This window comes from Rhinatrema bivittatum, chromosome 11, assembly GCF_901001135.1.
Source record: "Rhinatrema bivittatum chromosome 11, aRhiBiv1.1, whole genome shotgun sequence".
In the NCBI taxonomy this organism is placed as follows: domain Eukaryota; kingdom Metazoa; phylum Chordata; class Amphibia; order Gymnophiona; family Rhinatrematidae; genus Rhinatrema; species Rhinatrema bivittatum.
The window spans coordinates 79,587,034-79,603,612 of NC_042625.1; the positions used below are offsets into that span (position 1 = coordinate 79,587,034).

At 41.9% G+C, this 16,579-nt stretch overlaps 1 protein-coding gene across 1 annotated transcript; it reads left to right on the plus strand.

The window, feature by feature from the left end:
* Positions 1 to 897: 897 nt before the first annotated feature.
* LOC115073464 (interferon lambda-2-like) lies at positions 898 to 11,613 on the plus strand. Its single transcript, XM_029571894.1, has 4 exons — positions 898 to 1,217; positions 4,846 to 4,986; positions 8,730 to 8,804; positions 11,389 to 11,613. The coding sequence occupies exons 2-4, from the start codon at positions 4,876 to 4,878 to the stop codon at positions 11,545 to 11,547; spliced, it is 345 nt and encodes a 114-aa protein (XP_029427754.1). The 5' UTR covers positions 898 to 1,217; positions 4,846 to 4,875; the 3' UTR covers positions 11,548 to 11,613.
* The last annotated feature ends 4,966 nt before the right edge of the window (positions 11,614 to 16,579 follow it).

A 16,579-nucleotide genomic window follows, 5' to 3' on the forward strand; every position in this document is an offset into this window, starting at 1 on the left:
CGGCTCTATACCAGCAGGAGTCCATGAAGATTCTTCTGAGTTGGAACCGGCTTGAAAAACTACCGGTTCAACATTCAGTGTCTCTACGTCTGCCCTCTGAGCCGGCAGTTGCCTCTGCTTGGGGCTTAGAAGTCAAACACACACCCCCCCCCCCTGCAGGTGGAGTCGGCTCTCCCACGCCGACCCGCACATCAGTTTCTTCTGTTCTCTGCATCTATGCTGAAGGATTCATAAAGTTGGTAATCTCAGGCTGAAAACTTGAGGGGATCGTCGTGGATGAGCAAGTCCAAACTTTTCCCTTCCTCTTAACTGGCATTTCACAGGAAAAACAAAATTCTCTAGAGAGCTACTGACTCATGGATCACTCCGTGCAGCCATCTTGACTCCTTCCCTTCCTGGGGCTTTTTAAAAAATATTTTGGTTTCATAAAAGCAAGTTTCCTCGCTGTAAATGGTGTTTTCCATAGATAGCAGGATGAATTAGCCATACTTTCTTGGATGTCCCTCCGGGGCAGCTCAAGCAGAAACTTCTCTCTAGACATACAGGGCTTTGCTCTCTGCTCCTGCACGGTGGTTGCCGCAACTGCCCAGTGAGAAGTATGTTAACAATGAGCTCTATGTGGTTGAATGAGATTCATCCAGGTGTCAAAGTTTCATTGGTTGGTGCAAGTCACCTCTCCCTTTACATGGTGCAGTGACGCTCTTGAACTAGAAGGACGAGTTTAGTTTAGTGGAAGGACAATTGCCTGCGGGGACATCCAGGCATTATTGAGTTCTCTAAACTCGTCCTTCTAGTTCAAGAGCGTCACTGCACCATGTAAAGGGAGAGGTGACTTGCACCAACCAATGAAACTTTGACACCTGGATGAATCTCATTCAACCACATAGAGCTCATTGTTAATCAAAACAAATCATGACAGGCAGTCGAGGCAACCACCGTGCAGGAGCAGAGAGCAAAGCCCTGTATATCTAGAGAGAGGTTTCCGCCTCAAGCCGCCCCGAAGGGACATCCAGCATTTCAAAGCATGAATTCATTTCTGCAACAGCATTGTGTGAGATAAGCAACGTCTTATATTAATTCTTGTTGAAGAAAATATTAATGAAAGTTCATCTAGACATTCATAAAAATGCACTGTTTGGCACACTGAAGTGTTTAAAAGAGACTTTCCTAAAAATTGGACCAATGATTAAAATAGCTCTGATCCTCAAGCAATTCAAGTAAGTTTCATTTATTGTGAAATTTTTTCTAAACTTACAATGTATTTGTATTAATGTAGGATTAAATGCCAGACAAACCATACGCCCTCCAAGGAGTGTCTAGGTGTGTGCTCACAGTTGAGGCAACACTCTGTTGTATTAATTTAAGATTAAATATCAGGCAAAAAGTTCTCTCTCCAAGGATTGACTAGGTGTGCAAATTTTTATAAACCAACAATTTTTGAGTGCCAGAATTAGCATTGTATTTCTGTATATAGCAAAAAGAAAATAAGCATTCGAGCAACCATTAAAAACCTGTGAGTGACACTGAAATGTATGAGCGATCACTCACACGCTCAGAGAACTATGGAGAGAGAGAGAGAAAGAGAGAGAGAGCGAGAGAGAGAGAGAGTGAGAGAGAGTGAGAGAGAGTGAGAGAGAGTGAGAGAGAGAGCACTATAGGGAAGGATTCAGAGTAAGTGTCAATGCAGAGATGAAAGACAGGAATATAGAATTGCTCTACATTGCTCTGTTGTATCCTTAAAGATCCCTAGACAATATGATGAGAGAAGCTACTTATACAGCATAGATTATGTAAACTGTAATTAACAATAACTGTGTTGATGAGCCTTGTTTAATTCTTGTCTTGCTTTATCAAGTTTAACAATACATTATCTGATATCCAAACACTGACTTTTTTTACATTTTCATAATCTGAATAAGTCTAACTTTTTATATCCACAGCTACAAGAAGTGAACTTTTCTATTGTTATATTCCTTACCACTGTGCCCTCTAAGCTGAGCATGTGAGCCATCACTCATACATTTTTGGTGTTCTGCTCATAGGTTTTACATCCCTCACAAATTGTTTTATGTACTATATACAGAAATGCAATGCTAATACTGGCACTCAGAAATTAAATTGTTAGTTTAAAAAATTGTTGCTCATGGAAAAAATGTGCACACCCCTAGTCACTCCTTGGAGGGAGTATTGCTTGTCTGGCATTTAATCTGACATTAATACAAATACCACAATGAGCAGGTACTGCACCTGAAGCAATATCATAGAATACAGATAGTGCAGATGAATGTTCAGTCCTGACACAAAACTTCAAAGGTCATATAAAATGTATGATGTTTTATTCCTTCAATATGGCAACTCCACAGACTTATACAGGCAGCAGCTTAATGGCGTCCCCCGACACGGACCCGTGTTTCGCCGCGGGCTGCATCGGGGGGGATCACCACTTCAGGCATTCACACAATAAGCTGTTCGCAGCATTTCAAGATAGACGGGAGCGCTCCCGTCTATCTTGAAATGCTGCGAACAGCTTATTGTGTGAATGCCTGAAGTGGTGATCCCCCCCGATGCAGCCCGCGGCGAAACACGGGTCCGTGTCGGGGGACGCCATTAAGCTGCTGCCTGTATAAGTCTGTGGAGTTGCCATATTGAAGGAATAAAACATCATACATTAATACAAATACCCAATATATTGTAAGTTTGGAACCAAATAAATATTTCACAATAAATCAAACCTATAAGTATTTTTATAGAAGGACCATCATATGCCGGACGCAGGCAGGAGGATCAGAGCTGTTGTAATCATTGGTCCAATTTTTAGAAAAAAAAATCTCGTTTCAATGCTTCAGTGTGCCAAACTTAGTGACTTTATGAATGTCCAAACAAACTTTCAATAATAGTTTCTTCAACTACAATGAATATAAGACATTACTTAGCTCACACACTGCTGCTCCTGAAATGAATTCATGTTTCGAAATGCTGCTTCAGAGGAGTTACTGGTGTCCTCCCATCTCTAAACTCGCGTCACTGCACCATGTAAAGGAGAGAGGTGACCTGCACCAACCAAGGAAAAACTGGACACCTGGATGAATCTCATTCAAAAGAGCCCATTCGTAATCAAAACAAATGACGACAGGCTAATGTTAAACATACTTCTCACTGTTAAAGAAAAGTGCCCTAATGCTGAAAAGTATGCAAAAACCACCGCATCACGATTTGAAAATTTAAATGAAGGAAAGGGGAGGAGTTTCCGCGGGGTTAAGGAAGTGTAGGGGCTTCTAGCGCTGCAGGCGATAATGTATCGCACATTATCCCCCGCATTAGTACCGGAAATAGCTACAGCCATTTCATTGGTGCTACTGGGGCAATAGGGTGCAGCATGGCTACCACCACAGTGGATGAAAAACGCACCACTGCAATGAGGCCGCCTGCCCCATTTTTTTCCCCACAGCTCATCATTCTGCAATAAGGGGTAGATTTTCAAAGTAGCGCACGGGTGTACATGTGTGCGCTACCCACCGTCCTACTTGAACAACCAGTCCTTCGTGGGGGCAGACCCTACATTCAGATCCCTTCTACTAGTTATGTCTGATGAAAAGGAATAGATTTGTACAATGCAGCTAGCACTGCAGTGTATAAATCAACTCCTCTTGTTCTTTATTGATGTCAATTTTCCTATGAATACCTCTGAATGTGTCTGTAGCAATACCCCCCACCTAACTCCAACCCACCCCGATTCAAAGTGCCCCTCTAGAGTGGTACCTATATAGAGAGTATCAGACAGACCCTATACAGAGCATCTTTCTCTCTCAAGAAAAGTATGTAGAGGCTGTAGTAGTACACGCAGCAGCATTTTAAATGCTACATGCATACTTTATTTATTTATTTATTTATTTTTAGTTTTTAATATACCAATGTTCCTGTATAATATACAAATCACACCGGTTTACAATGAAATCAAACTGACGCCTCCATGGGCGTTTTACATTGAAACAAGATTACAGATGTTATGGGGGGGGGCAGAGAAACATGGCGGAAGTTACAGCAATTGAGCATGAATAGCTAAATAGAGATAACTAAATATATATACAGTAAACTATGTACATAAAATGTACTTTATAAAATGAGGCATATTTTTGTTCGCGCTGCAATATGCGCATTACCTTTCAAATGTATCTGTTAACAAATTCAAGCATAACTTAGCTCAACAATTGAAAAGTTCATCTCTCTCAGGCTCCTCATCTTCCATAGAAGAAGTGCTTGTGCTATTCCCCTCATCCTTGCTGTCTCTTTGCTGCCTTCTTATGGAACCTAGACAGCCTACTGCTGCAAGAGGTTGGCTCCTCCCTGAGCAGCTGCTCACTGGTGACATCATTCTCCAGGCTGACCCTGGGAATCCTGGGAAATGAAGTTCCCTAGGTGTAGCTGTCTTAACTTCAGATTACTCTATTCCTAAACAAATCCTGTCTCAGAGCTTCAAATTCTCTCTTTTGTGCAGAGACCAATATAAAAGTCATCACATACAATAATAGAATACAAATTCATAGCAAAAGGTTAAGTACAGTTCATAAAATCTCTAAGTCAACTGAATTGTCACTCTCACTACAGAATGAATTCAGTTAAAATATACTTTCAAAAATCATAAGTTAATAATTTCCATAAGCTACCCAACATCCTAAACTACACTCAAAATATGCCCCATACCTGCAAAATCCCACAGCCTGATGGTAGCCTCCCCAACCTCCTTCAGCCCCAAAACGATTTCAGAATCCTTGGAAGGTAGTTGAGATAAAATGAACTTTATAGAGTTAACATTTCACCTGCCCTCCATGTTTCTGTTCCTTTCAGGTCAATGAGAGTCTGGTTGTAGTAGAAAAGATGGTGTCTCTGACTGTGGATATTCTAAAGAATGAAACTGAAAGATTCCGCTCATATGTGACGAAGCCATTGGAGCTACTGATGTTCATCAAGGACGATCTAAACGCTTATGTAAGTAATAGCTATCCATGGTAGGAATCCTACCCAAGAGGATAAAGGTCCATATTAAGAACTTAATCCAGCTGAGCAAGTTAGCTGGCTAAACATATCTGGCTAACTTGTCCAGGATGTTCAGTGTCATTGCTGCACTGCTGAATATACCCAGACAACTTATAAAGGTAGCCAGATAAGATACAAACTTAGATTGGGAGCCCTCTGTGGACAGGGAATTATATACAGTACCTGCATGTAATTTGCATTGTAGTGGCTGAAAGGCAGAATATAAAATAAATAAATAAAACCACACAAATAAAGTTTATCCAGCCAACTTTCGACCTCATCAATAGCAGGTCTAACTTATCCAGCTAACTTACAGGCCGATACAGTAAAGCGCGGCTGCGGTTACCCTGCTTCTAACCCGCTTTGTACCCACAATTTGGCCGTGTAAGTCCAACCCATGATTCACTATCCCTTTTAACCCATCCTTACCGCTTCTTTAAATCAACGGGTAACCCTTTCCGCCCACGGCATGTATATGATATGTAAACGATCGGATTAGCAGTAACGTGCGCCCCGATTATCACCTTTTTAACCGTCTATTTTGCCGCGTCCTTAACCTGCAAATTTACCGCCTACCCTGACCCTGGCATTAGTGTGGTGTGACAGCAATAGGCAGGCTCCGGTCAAAATCGACTCGACATGTTATTAAAGCAAATGTGAATAAAGTGTAACAAAAGTTACTTACTGCATGTGAATTTTCTTACAGTCCTCTCTGCCCTCCTCCCGAGGCGCGCACCGCGGCTCCCCTGCCTCCCATGGGCAGCCGGCGGCGAAAGCGGCTTCCAGCAGCCCCCGCTGGCAAAGGTGAACGCACGCCCGTGCGTGCAATTTGGGCGTGCGTGACGTCATGCACGGCGTGCGTTCATGCGCTTTCGCTGCCTTGAGTGCCCAAATTGCACGTACGGGCGTGCGTTCATCCACCTTTGCCGGCAGGGGCTGCTGGAAGCCGCTTTCGCCGCCGGCTGCCCACGGGAGGCAGGGCACAGAGGACTGTAAGAAAATTCACATGCAGTAAGTAACTTTTGTTACACTTTATTCACATTTGCTTTAACAACATGTCGAGTCGATTTTCGCCCTGCACCTTGCTTCGGGAGGGGGAGGGGAGAAAGGACTGGCAATCCCCGATGCCCGAGCGTAGGAGAACCATCCACTTCCTGGTACCTGTCATTTGAAATGACAGGTACCAGTGCACCCAGGATACTGTATAGGCGCTGTATAGCGCTCTATACAGTAAAATGGATTGCTCAGGCCTACCGCTTCATGGACGCGCTTTGGACGCGTCTTGCATTTGCATCCAATTTAAATACTGTATTGAGCGGTATGTGATCCGAACTGTGCGTGCGGCAAACAAGGGTGCACCTGGCACTACTGCACCTTACTGTATCAGCCTGTTAGCTGGCTAAATAGTTATCCAGCAACTTGGCAGCTGCTGTGCGCGACCAAATGTTAAAACAATGCTACATACTTTGGAACCTCTCTTAAATCACATTCGGGGAAATAATCTCATAAAAGGGATTTCTCCTTGCCCTGGTGAACCCGCCCCTTATAAGCTAGTGGCTTTTGCAGATGACTTACTGGTTCATCTTAGCTCCCCGCGGTCCTCATGGGAGGCGTTAGTGCAGGAGTTGAATGTTTACGTTCCCTTGGCTGACCTTAAATTAAATTTGGGTAAATCAGTGTTCCTATTGACCATGCCTGGCTCCTAAAATTGGATACCTGACTATTTTCCTATCCCGCAGGCGACTCATCACCTTAAGTACTTAGGCATTCTCATCCGTAAAATACCTTCCCTAATCCAAGCTCTTAATTATAAAGTAATTCTGAATAAAACTAATATTCTGCTTTGTAGGTGGTCTCCCATCCCTCTGGCATTGGTGGGTATGATTGCACTCTATCATATGATAATTTTCCCTCAGTGGCTATATGCGATGCAATTACTTCCCATTGCTTGTACCAAGCGAGAATTGAGGGTCAAAGATGCTCAGCTGCGAAAGTTTTTATGGAAGGGCAAGAAACCCAGGATAGCCCTAAAAGTTCTTCGCTTACCAAAACAGAGGGGGGTTGGGGCCTCCCGGATTTTAAGGTATATAATGTGGCTTGTCAACTCCAGTCGCGCTGAGGATTGGCTCATGACCACTTCCTACTATACCCCCTTGGGAATTAAACAATTGCAGGTTAAGTCTTTAAGGCTCGCTTTTGTTCTCCACAAACCTTTGCACAAGCTCCCTTTTCATCTTCGCCACAGTGTTGATAAAACCCATCTATGTTGCTTGGAAGTAGGCTTGTCGACAATTCCAGTTCCCCCAGGGTGCTCCCCATTTTTTGTTCCAACTAGGAAACTTAGATTTCCTCCCAGGCCTGCAAAACCGGCTCTCTGGGAATTGGTATGAGAGAGGCATTAAGTCCGTGTGGCAAATGGTTGACGATTCCAACATAGTTCACTCTTACTCTATATTAAAGGACCTTTATGGTATTCCGTCCCAGCACTTCTACGCATACTTGCAGGCCCGTCATTATATTGGTTCTTTAAAGTTGCTGGATCCCCATCATCCTGCTTGGGAATTCTTGTCGGATTTTTTAGATATGGAAGATCCGACTCGCCATAGGCTCTCTTTTTGGTATAAGCTGTTGGGCAAATACCACACCCCTCCTACCTGGGATACTGTGGTAGCTGGATGGAACAGGGAGCTGGGACTTTCTCTAACCACACCTTATTACAGGCAATGCTTTTCCAGAGCGCAGTCCCTATCTGTGCCCACTCCTCTACTAGAACTTCAATTTAAATTTCTACATAGATTTTACATAGCTTCCGCGTAGGCGAGTAAATTGGGGCGAGGTGGCACTGGCCGTTGTCCTAAATGTGGGGCTTCTCGCAGCACGCTTGGTCATCAATTTTGGTCTTGCAGCACAATCAAAGTCTTTTGGGAGAGGGTGCATCGCTATCTCCAACAGATGTGTGCAATCCAATTTGCCTATCATGTTAATGTATTCCTCTGGGATGATAGCCAAGGTATCCTTTTTCAAAAACAGACTACCCGATGGTGGTTCCGCCTGGTGATTTTATTAGCCAAGAAATGTATTCTACAGAAATGGCTGACTGCTGATCCTCCTACCTTAACACAATTGCGTAACCTCCTTCAGACATGTTTGTTAGATAAATATATAACAAAAGTGGAATAGTTCCGCCCTAGGTGGGAGGTCTATCTTTTCTCTTTATCACCTTCGGCACTGAGTCTTATCCTTAATGATCTGTCAACTCACTTATATTCTCATTGGTGCCCATTACTCGGTATAAATATGCATTTTACTGACTGTATTTTATGGCCTGGGATGGTGTGTAATATGGAGAAAATGGAAAATTGACGATTTGGTTTGTTCTCTTATTGGATTGTTTGTTTTACGTCAATAAAAAAAAACAAAAAAACAATGCCACATAGCTGGATAAATCCGTACTTATCCAGCTAGTGGCACTGAATATCAGACCCATTCAGTACAAATACAATTATACCCAGCTAGATATTAATACAAAGTTGTCTGTCAAAGCTAAGAATTCATTCAAAGAAAAAAAAGCAGCAAACCAGGTGAAGAGAATTATTTCCATAAGCTAAACAGAAGGAAGATTATAACTGTGTAAAATTATTAGCAAGTCACATTGTTCCCTTGATTTGTAAAATATTTTATTGATGCCCTTTCAGATCAACAAGAATCTAAATCAGCCCTCCCGCAAACTTAGCCGTTGGCTTCGTCGTTTCAACAAGAATATAAAAATGGTGAGAATACCACACAATTTGAATAAAATTAGCAGGCTGTAAGATTTTTCCTGTGCCTGCGGCCATCTTCAAATATGTACACATTTTGGTCGCCGTATCTCAAAAAAGAATTAGTTGCGATGGAGAAGGTACAGAGAAGGGCAACCAAAATGATAAAAGGGATGGAACAGCTCCCCTATGAGGAAAGGCAGAAGAGGTTAGGGTTGTTCAGCTTGGAGAAGAGACAACTGAAGGGGGATATGATAGAGGTCTTTAAGATCATGAGAGGTCTTGAACGAGTAGATGTGACTTGGTTATTTACACTTTCGAATAATAGAAAGACTAGGGGGCATTCCATGAAGTTAGCAAGTAGCCCATTTAAGACTAATTGGAGAAAATTATTTTTCACTCAACGCATAATAAAGCTCTGGAATTTGTTGCCAGAGGATGTGGTTAGTGCAGTTAGTGTAGCTGGGCTCAAAAAAGGTTTCGATAAGTTCTTGGAGGAGAAGTCCATTAACGGCTATTAATCAAGTTTACTTAGGGAATAGCCACTGCTATTAATTGCATCAGTAGCATGGGATCTTCTTAGTGTTTGGGTAATTGCCAGGTTCTTGTGGCCTGGTTTGGCCTCTGTTGGAAACAGGATGCTGGGCTTGATGGACTCTTGGTCTGACCCAGCATGGCAATTTCTTATGTTCTTATTGCTTATCATCTACTTAGAAAAAATAACTTGGATCATACGATGGATTAGTGGCTTAATACTTCCCTAACAAGAAGAAGTGCCACAATGACTAGAGCAGGGGTGGCCAACTCCAGTCCTGGAGAGCCACAAACAGGCCAAGTTTTCAGGATATCCACAATGAATATTCATGAGAAAGATTTGCATGCACTGCCTACAAATCTTTCATGCATATTCATGGAGGATATCCTGAAAACCTGGCCTGCTTGTGGCCCTCAAGGACCAGAGTTGGCCACCCCTGATATAGACTATAAGGTCTTTCAGAGCAGGGATTTATCATATCTGAATACTAGTAGCACCACAAAAATGATAACTATTAATTTTAGTAGAGATCTCAGGGTGTAATGGTGTCATGAAAAGAAGAGTGTAGGGGATTCACTATCCCCTCATGGATGTTTATTGAGTTGAGTTTGCCACATGTTGGCATGCTTGGAGATGTATAATTAGTATTGAAGGTCACCATTGACCATCTTGGCAGAACAGTTCGGAAAATTATTGCATCCTCCAGCTCTTGTCTGACTTGTTCTCAGCTATCAGGCCCTGTCTTGAGGACATTAAAGCTGGTGACCTCTGGTTGCCTACCCAGGTTACAGGGAGTGTTTTCTAGCCTGGCACTTTGTCTCACTCCTATTCACCTTATTGCTGGGAGGCTCTCAATCCAACAAAAAAAAAAAAAAAAAAACAAAGAGAGAGAGAGAGAGATCAAAATGAGTGACAGACAGCAGATAAACCAAAAGGCTCACCCAATCTGCCTAGCAGCAGTTTTATGTGCAAATTCCCACATGGAACCCAACCCCTAAATACTCTGTGTCCCCTTTTGGGATGCATCTGTTGCTCCATGACATTGCCCCCATGCCATCCTGGAAGCACAACGCAGCCATAGCACTGCTGCCCTGAGCTGCAGCCGTCCCTCAGTGAAGGCCACTGCAGCACCCTCATTACTGTTCTCCTGCCACCTTGCTTGAAGTCTGTCACTGTCATTGTCATCACCACTTCCTCCGGAAGGGCACTGCAGGTATCCACCCTCTCCATGAAAAAAGGGCCTCCTGAATCCACCCCCTTAAATGAATTTTAAAAACTGGGCACGCTCCTCTGCTAGGGGATGCTCGCACAGGTTGGACTCGTGTGTGCTGAGCGGATTTTAAAAGCTACTCAGATGTACGCGCATCTCCCACAGTGTGCACATCTGAAAGGTTTTCAAACAGCGGTGAGGCGGGATCTAGATGGGGCATGAACCAGAGATGCGTGTAAATATATATGTACTTGTGCACGTGCCAAGATCCCCTGCAGTGTAAGCTTACGTCTGCTACGGAGGAGGTGTAAGTTATAAAATAAAGCTAGGCAGATCTGCAGGGTTTTACAGGTCAGGATTAACTGGGGGGAATGACGCTATTATGCTAGGGGTTTTTGGAGGACCTCTCTCTTAACTGAGCAAACTGGGGTCAAACTGGTTTAACTGGCAATGGTGTTGGCTCGCACCATTTTTAAAATCCCTTGACCTGCAAGGTAGAAGTGGGATTTGCGCACACCCACTTAAAATTAGGTGCACATCTGTGCATGGCCAGACTATTTTATAACATGCGCTCATATACTGCATAAGTTTAAAATGGCCTTGTGCTAACACGTGCACCTGTGCGCCAGTTTGAAAGTTAATGTCTTAGAGTCTCACATTGTGACCCTTAGTTCTACAGTTTCCTTTTCCTATTACTGACCTTCCCCACGGTAATCTGGCAATGCAAAAAGACATTCTGAGGGAGGTAGGGTATATTAAGATAGCATACTCTGTTAAATAATACTTGGTGAAAGTTTTTCTTTCAGGAAATATCCATGTATATTCTGCTTCTTTTTCTTGGTAATCTCCAGAAAAGGCCACAGTGCTTGCAGCAGGAGATGATACACGGGATACTCCGGCTGGTGAATGAAGAACTCAAGTATGTAGCCCACATGGAAAGCTGCCGTTCTACACTTGTACGTATCCCCTGCTCCCCCCGCAACTGGCTCCAGGCTGTTAGCAATGTCTAAGTTATTTCTTTGTGTCACAGATTCAAAGCTGCAGATCAAAACTGTATTCTAAATAAAGCTATGATTAAGTGCTGAAGTCTCCACTATTTCTTCTGTCATCTTTTATTTCCTTCTCATTTATTGCTGCACTTTTGAAAATATGGTGGATGAGTGGCAGCACTGCAAGTCCCCCAGGGGGTCTGAACTCCTCAGATCAGACCCAAGGAAAATGGTTAAGGAGAGGTTGGGGGAGGCAAGGCAGAGAATTATTTGAAATATGGAGGAGGAGTGAAGAGATTGAAGATCAATGACAAAGTACGGTATTTGCTTTGATATTAGATTTGAAGGCAGTGTGACCTGCCCACAGCATCTGTCCAGCAGCCGGGGTCAGTGATCCCAGATGCCTTTCACTCACACACATTAGGGACTGCATGAGGCTCGCTCCTGGCACAGGAACACCAGGTGGCAAAGATTAAGAAGCACACTTTTTGGTAGGACTTTATCCTTTCCCTAAATCCCTCCTAAAAGCAGTCAGACGGGAGTTTCTAAAGCAGCCTACAGGCCCCCTCACCAGCTGCTGGCACTCGAACCGTGCGCCTCGCCTGTCATATCATCTCTCTCATTCCTTTTCCCCTGCAACCGCAGGATTGAGGGATTGGTTTGTAAGGGGCGAAACCTAAAACAAGGAAACAGAACCAGACACATACAAACTTCACATTCTTACCTCTAAATTGCAGGTCGGCTTAGCATCTGACATTTTCCCCCACAATGTTTATTTATTTTATTTATTTAACAGTTTTTTATACCGACCTTCATAGTAAAATAACCATATCGGATCGGTTTACATTTAACAAGGGTAAAAACTGAAGTAACAATTCTGGTAAACAATAGATAACAAAAGATAGGAATAAGTCAAAGTTACAATCAACAAGGAATAAAGAACTTGGAAGCTTAAGACAAGCTGGAAAGAAGATAAAGGCAGGTAAATAATTATAAAGAGATACGATTGAGTACGGGTTAAAGCTTAAGGAGCTTTAACCTGGAAGTGCCAGTTGCTGAAATGAAGAGTCCAGACTGCTCTCTGTGGCACAGTACCAGATTCTCTCTAACTCTGGCCTCCTCACCAGCACCCAAATCTACCTCTTAACCCCATAAATCCCAATCAAATATTCTAATATATTCCAGGGGAGTATAAGTGTGTGGTAGTTTCATCCAAACTTTAGCTCAAAAAAATAACCTCTGCATGCACCCAAGCCATTTTAGCCACTTGTCCCACCAGTCAGGGTGGATCCCTCCCCCTCAGTATGACCCCTTTTCAGCCAGGGGGACTAGGGATCTGCCCCTATCCATCCTGATACAGACTTAGACCCAACCACCATTCCATCCGCCTGACAGCATCCTGGGGGAGGGTCCTCTCATAACCACACCCTCCCCCACTTGCCTACCAGAGAATGATATAAGCCCCATGCCACCTGGCCTTGAAGGAAAGAGCCCCTACAGGGTCCCACTCCACTTGGAGGGTCCCTGGGCCTCCCAGCTCGCAAGTTGAGTATTCCAGTCAATTACATAGCTGGAGGTCCCTAATCCCCATCTTATTGGGGAATGGGTAGGGGAGGAAAGGGCAAAACCTCACCAAAACGTTCCCCCTTTTACACTGCCTGCTTCTAATGTGGGATCCAATAAGACAAACCCCAACACCTTAAGGAAAAGATCTATTTTCCCCACCAGACATTATATCAGATATTAAATGCTCACAACCCAAAGTGCCATCCAGTGGCCAACTAGTAATACTGCATCCATGCTCATTTAAACATTTCCCATACACAAACATATTGATAACCCCCGTGGTCTCCCCACCTAGGGCCTTCTCTACTCCCACCAAGGTATGCCATAGTAGTGCAAAAATAATTTGGGCATCTCCCTACATCCATATCCATATGATAATACAAATGTTTTTAAGAAATCGTGTCACGGTGTCTGATGAATGTGTGATTTTTGTTTAGGGTAAACTGCAAACAACAAAAATGAAAAGGTCAAGAAATGCATAAATATGTCCATATTTAGCTGCAAGCAGTCTAGGGAAGTTATCTGGATAAATTTATCTGGATAACTGGGAAGAGATAACTTTAGAAGTGCCTCATGGCACATCCACACTTAGCCAGGAAACAGGACAGTAGACGGTCCAGTAAAGTCAGGAGGCAAAACAAACAGGAAAGGACCGATCTCCTTAGATGTAAGGACTCCTTTATTTAACAAATATTCCACAAATAGCAAGGTTAAAAAATCCCCATCAATAGTGCCCGAGGTTCGCCCTTTAGCGAGGCAGCAAAATATGCATTAAAATTAAATTACACAATATTTCTAACACAGGAAACAAATTAAGAACACACAACACAGAAGTAGACACTTCACAATTCATAACCACAGAAACATCATAACAAATGTATTCAAGTTTAAAAACTCAATAGACATCATTAAATAACATAAATGTTATCATTTTTGCCCATAGAATAAAACAAAAATTATTTTTATGTAAATTAGTTACATTTTCTATATAATGTGATCCATATTAGAAATTAAAAGAAAAAACAAAATAACTACAAGGCATACAAAAGAAAAAAAGGTGGGGATTAAATATTATTATAATATCATATTATATTTTATATCACATACCTTCTAATTAGTATAATAGTCTCTCAATCAAGTATACATATATGAAACAATCAATCAACAACGCACACATAAATCTTGTATACAGGAATAGCCGGCAAAATTAGAAAGCTGTCAAAATAGAACATGTGATGTATACCAAAAAATAATATAAGAAGTAATCAATTAATTGCAAGGAAAGAAATGCTAAGGTAGCTGTAAGTAAAAATATTCTGAATAAATAATATTTGGTTCTAAATAGAAAGGATTCTTGAATTAATGCTTCCATGGCACCAACTTATTTAACGGTGCACTTTGGCCTAATATGAAATTAAAAACACCGAAGCTAAACAATCGAGACTAACTGAGAGGAGATGTCAGTGGCTCTAATGGAAGTGAAGTGTTTTGGCAAAGGGGGCAATGTGGAAGTTAATTAATGCACACGATATCTGCCCATAAGAATTAGGCATGTGAATCGTTTTTATGACGAATTAAAATATCATATGATATTTCTTAATTCGTCATATAATCGGTGAAATCGATCGCATTTCCCCTTAATTTTCATCAAAAATTCATTTTCTGGCTTAGTGCACGCTAACGGGAGTTAGCGGACACTAACAAAAAAACATTAATTGTTTTTACTTTTTGTTATTTTTTGCTATTTTTGTTAGCACACACTAATGGGAGTTAGTGCGCGCTAACTCCCGTTAGCGCGCACTAAGCCGAAAACGATTTTTCACTAAAAAAAAATGCCGATCCGTGGAAAAATCAGATTTTCCCGTAGCCACATGAACCCAAAAGTGCAAACGTTCGGGCACCCGATTCACATCCCTAATAAGGATACCGTTTTTGCAACGATAGTTTTGATTAAGCTTAAGGATAATTCTACATGCCACAAAAATCATTAAAATATGTCACCACAATAAACATTGAGCTCACACAAGAAAGTTTTTCTCTTTTGACTTATTACTTATCCAAGAGCCAGAGCATTCCAGTCAAACATCAATTATAAAGCAATGTACAAATACTTAAAAGAATGGCCGATAACCTCGGATAGTACTGATTTCTTCTAAATCGGTTATTACCATAAGCAAAAATGTTTAGCAAGTCGGGCTATAATATTTAAACTTAATATAAGCCTATTCATAATATTAAATCATTGCAGATTTATTTTCTTAGAACATTTTAAAACTAAGTCTGCCGCGGCGCTGTACTCCTTATAATCGGTCCTATTTGCATGCTACTTCAATGTAAATGCTAGCTATGAAAATGAGAAATTATTTTTACCTCGAGTACACGTTCTGAGGCCGATGAGTTAAAGCCATGCTGTTCAGTTCTGGCGGTCAGAGTTCTGTGGCAAGTCGGGCGGTAGGGAAGCCATAAATGAACGATGCTAAGCAGCGGATTTTCAGTTCTCTAAAAGCCCACCAAAACCGACTGACGTCATGTCCGGACAGGAGCCATTTGATTGACTTTCCAACTTGTCTATCCACTTGAATGGAACAGGAACAATGCCTTTTACGTTAAATACAATGTCCAAAATAAATATGAATATTTTAATAAAAAAATTTTTTTAAAAAGGTATGTGTAAACTCTGTATATAAAAGTTAAAAATATATAAAGAATAAAACAAAATATGCTTATAAAATAAATACATTTTTATATAATAAAATAAGATGAAAATATTATATAAAACCTAAATAGAAATAAATAATATGAATAAATAATATGAACAGATGCATTTAAATTTTAAAATAAATATAAAATTACAAATGTAAATAGTGTATAAAAAATAAAAACAACATAAAACAAAATTAGATTTATTGACCAGGCCACTTCTATCTCCATCCATCTGCCTTGTATTGACTGTCTTCCAAACTGCCCCCCCACCCCCCATCCTTTCTGGTTGGTGCCTATCATTAAGGCCAACAACTCCTGCCTGCATGTTGGCATCCATCATCCCTGACCTGCTCTGGCAGCCTCAGCCTTTTCTTGTAATTCTTCCCCTGTGGGGCTCATCTTGCTAGTAGGGTTGCTTGCAGGCAGCTCACGCTGCACCTTTGCCCACGGGATCAAGTCTATAGCCGCCATCATTGAGCCCAGTGGTACCTACAGATAAGTCCTTACCCTGGGCCTTCTCACTATTAACAGTTTCTTTATTTGGGCCTGCAGATTTGAGACTCTCTCCTGGGTCATAAAGACCTTTTCTATGCTCGTGTTGAATTGAGCCCGGGATGGGTTCCAACTGGCTCTTTGTCTCGTCACCACCCATCCCAATTTCTCCAGCAGCTGTCTGACTCTTACCATGGAATATCTGCTTTCCTGCCATGTCTCAGCCATGATTAGCCAATCATCCAAATAATATTCCCTGCTTCCTCAATTCTATTGCCACCACAACTATTAC

Coding starts and splice junctions, on each gene's coding strand:
- LOC115073464 (XM_029571894.1), top strand. CDS start 4,876: ATGGTGTCTCTGACTGTGGATATTCTAAAGAATGAAACTGAAAGATTC. Junction 4,987..8,729: donor AGGACGATCTAAACGCTTAT/GTAAGTAATAGC, acceptor ATGCCCTTTCAG/ATCAACAAGAATCTAAATCA. Junction 8,805..11,388: donor TCAACAAGAATATAAAAATG/GTGAGAATACCA, acceptor GGTAATCTCCAG/AAAAGGCCACAGTGCTTGCA.